General features: G+C 39.8%; 1 protein-coding gene across 1 annotated transcript in view; it reads right to left on the bottom strand.

The window, feature by feature from the left end:
• Positions 1–3,445, bottom strand: part of LOC107688766 (neuropilin-2-like) — a 73,786-nt gene that overhangs the window by 59,511 nt on the left and 10,830 nt on the right. The window contains exon 2 of the mRNA XM_016486528.1: positions 2,592–2,766. Coding sequence (XP_016342014.1) covers positions 2,592–2,766 — 175 coding nt within the window. The remainder of the gene's footprint in view (positions 1–2,591; positions 2,767–3,445) is intronic.

Raw genomic sequence — 3,445 nt, 5'->3', positions numbered from 1 at the left:
CTCTCTCTCTCTCTCTCTCTCTCTCTCTCTCTCTCTCTCTCTCTCTCTCTCTCTCTCTCTCTCTCTCTCTCTCTCTCTCTCTCTCTCTCTCTCTCTCTCTCTCTCTCTCTCTCTCTCTCTCTCTCTCTCTCTCTCTCTCTCTCTCTCTCTCTCTCTCTCTCTCTCTCTCTCTCTCTCTCTCTCTCTCTCTCTCTCTCTCTCTCTCTCTCTCTCTCTCTCTCTCTCTCTCTCTCTCTCTCTCTCTCACTCTCTCTCTCTCTCCCTACCATTAAGTAACTTGTGCATTGTTTTACTTACTTGTTTTTTACATATCCGCCCGAACTACAAACTTTCCAGTGATGTCTGTGAGAAAGGTATATTCACTCGACAAGCTTGCGCATCTGCGCCGCCGCTCGCTCAATCCACTCAGCATGCTTTGTTTATCAGCTCGCGCACACGAGCTATACAGGCGTTAATACTGAATGTTTAACATTATATTCATTGCATACATATACTTCGTAGTAGACATCCTTAACTCCATTCTGCTGTCTGTTGTTCTGTTGTTGGTGTTTCTTTGTTTGAATATGGCGCTTATCACATGCTGTGTGGTATCGGCGTTTGGTATCGGGGCATTTTAACGAGTACGAGTACGAGTACAGGAGCTCAGTATCGTGCCCGTATCGGTGCATCCCTACTAGAAAAGCAGCAGGGAACAAGTCAGGGAGTTTAAAGAAACAAGAGAGCTAGGGTGATGATTTTAGCCGAGAAGAGTCTGGCTTTGTGTTAAACAGAAGAGACTGATATACTGTATAATTTGTGCATTTATGAGGCCTACAGACCAGACATAAGAGTAGCTTCCATCTTTGTGTAGTACACTGAAATCATAGGCTGTATATAACCATACTTAACCTTTATGTGGTTGAAATGCTCACAGGGCTTCAGAGAGAGATAGAAAGGCAGAGAACACGGTCAGAATGATCATCTGCATAAAATAAACAATAACTTTAAAATTAGCAAAAAAATTCTAAATTTAAAATATATTTTTATTTATTTAAATATAATTCAATATTAAACATTTATTTTGATATATAATAAATTATTATATTTAATTGCATTAAATATGATATAATATTTTAAACATATGATAAAAAAAATATCATAATTTCTCTTACTATTTATCAAATGTACATATACTGTATATTTAAAATGTATAATTTTGTTCAATACAATAATATTGTTCAAAAATGTCAGTTCAATGCATAACCAACATAGCAATCACTCGGCATCATGCTATAAACAAGACAAACAGCGCTCACATTGTCTGCAAAAGATGTTAAGATCTAGTCTGAACATTTGTAGAAGAGCGGCAGATGGGAGTGAAGACGGAAGGTTAAAAAAAGAAACATCTGTTTTAAGTCTTAGAACTGGTTGTGTTAACCTGAGAACTACTGGGAAACTGTCCACTTTCCACTTTTCCAAATGTAGCAATGTGTCTGATTCAATATGGAGTTCTGTTTACTAATGGACGCGCAAAGAAATCCCCCGCGGGAGGAAAGCATGGAAAAGGATGTGTGATGTAATGGAACGTGCCGCATCTTCTGTCAATCAAGCCCAGGATGGAGGGAGAACGAGGGACGAAAATAACAACAGTACTATCCCGTGCACAAACCACTAAGGAGTAAGCAAAGTGCTGGAATGAAACACATATCAGACTTTCCTGTCTCTCTCTTTTGATCTCTCTCTCTCTCTGTTGCTGTGCTCACTGGAAGTGCTCAGTGAAGACACTTTCAACAAAAGCTTCTGAAAAATTCATGCTCCAATTTCAACAAAGGAATGTCAAAAGCCATCCCATAAATCTCTCTTTAAAAACACTTCTATGTATAATTAATAGATCCAAAATGTTAATAAATGCCAAAAGGACAAAGGGCAATATTCAGTGAGTAGTGAGAGAGCTGGAAGTGGCAGGTTGTGACAGGCTTTGTGGCTCTGCCGAGAAGGGTTTGTAAAACATGACTCATGGATGTCAAAGTCTTCACTAGCGATTGCTAATTTCCCATCGAATTTGTCCCACTTTACTAATCACGCTTTAAAACAAATCCACCCAAACTGTGAAAATACAGTGAACTCCAATCCTGACCCCGTGCATTTCTGCTGCTGTCCAATAGAGGGAGGAGTTGGAACAGCTGCTGGTGAAACACATGCAAAGAGCTCAAGCCTGCATGTTTCCCAGAAATGGGTGTCGAAGCTTTGTTTATAGGATATTTAATTAAAGTGTGTGCAATGTCGAATAGAGCCAGGCTCAGCAGGGCATCACAGGAAGGCTCCAATAATCACTAGGCAAGAAACATCAGCAGTCTTTCCTAATCAACTCATTTTTTTTAAAGCAGCATATTAAGCAGCAGAATTAATAAAATACCACTTATTATATAAAAGAAAGTAAACAAGACTGCCTTGTCGCCTCTTGGGTTTATAAAATACAGACTTGTCAGATTTGATATACTCTCCCATTTATGAATTGGTTATGGTTATAATAATAATACATAGTTTCTTCCTATATATAGTTTCCTAATTAATCATCAGCTACATAGAGCCTCAGAACCTTTTTTGCTCACCTGCAGTCCAGTTTCTCCAGCTCAAAGTGCGGGTTGAAGTTTAGGACGATACGTTGGGATGGTTCGGGCGCTGTGATCACCCATCGACAGTTCTGGTGGGGTGGGTATTCCAGTGGGTAACCGGGTGTGGTGATGTATCCTGCGTCACTGGCATCCAAATGCCCACCACATGGCTCTGTAAAGACAAGAGGTGAAATATGATTCAGCTACACTCAAATGAACTTCCATGTGAAATGTGTCTAACATAGTGTATTTATATTAATTTAAATGCTACTCAATGGCCATTTTTCAGTTGTTTGAAGTGATTCAGTACACATGAATCAATATGACACAAATTATTCTAATTGAGTGAAAGGAAATAGCTGACCTCTGCTAGTCAATAAGTGAAGCAGTCATGACTTAGCAACTAAAGGCTTTTGTTCTGTGCCCCGACGTTTAATACGAATCAACACAAACTGAGAAATCAAAGAATCTGCTGTGTCCAGTGTCAAACGCGCTTGTCCCAGCTGTCATCTGGTATACAACAATATCACTGACAAGCAATCTGCAAACATTAGGACACAATCTTCAACAGTATCTTCAGAATAAAAACCACTCTATCACACATGACAAGCTATTCAGTGACAGGAAGTGTGTCTGCGTGAGGTCAAAGATCAACCCAATGCTGTGATCAGTTACAAAGATGCCTTTCTGTGTGGAAAGCACATAGATAGTGCGCTCATTCTCTCTCTCCCCTGCCTGTGTTTACCATTCTCTTCCCGAACAAGCCCTCGGCTCCCACAGCTCAAATAATTGATATGGCTCTCATTCATTATTGCTCTGATCATAGTATTGAGGCACAGCTGTTTAACCTC

The sequence above is a fragment of the Sinocyclocheilus anshuiensis genome, unplaced genomic scaffold, assembly GCF_001515605.1.
Source record: "Sinocyclocheilus anshuiensis isolate Anshui unplaced genomic scaffold, SAMN03320099.WGS_v1.1 scaffold9, whole genome shotgun sequence".
NCBI lineage: Eukaryota > Metazoa > Chordata > Actinopteri > Cypriniformes > Cyprinidae > Sinocyclocheilus > Sinocyclocheilus anshuiensis.
This window is presented reverse-complemented; position numbering and strand designations above follow the sequence as displayed.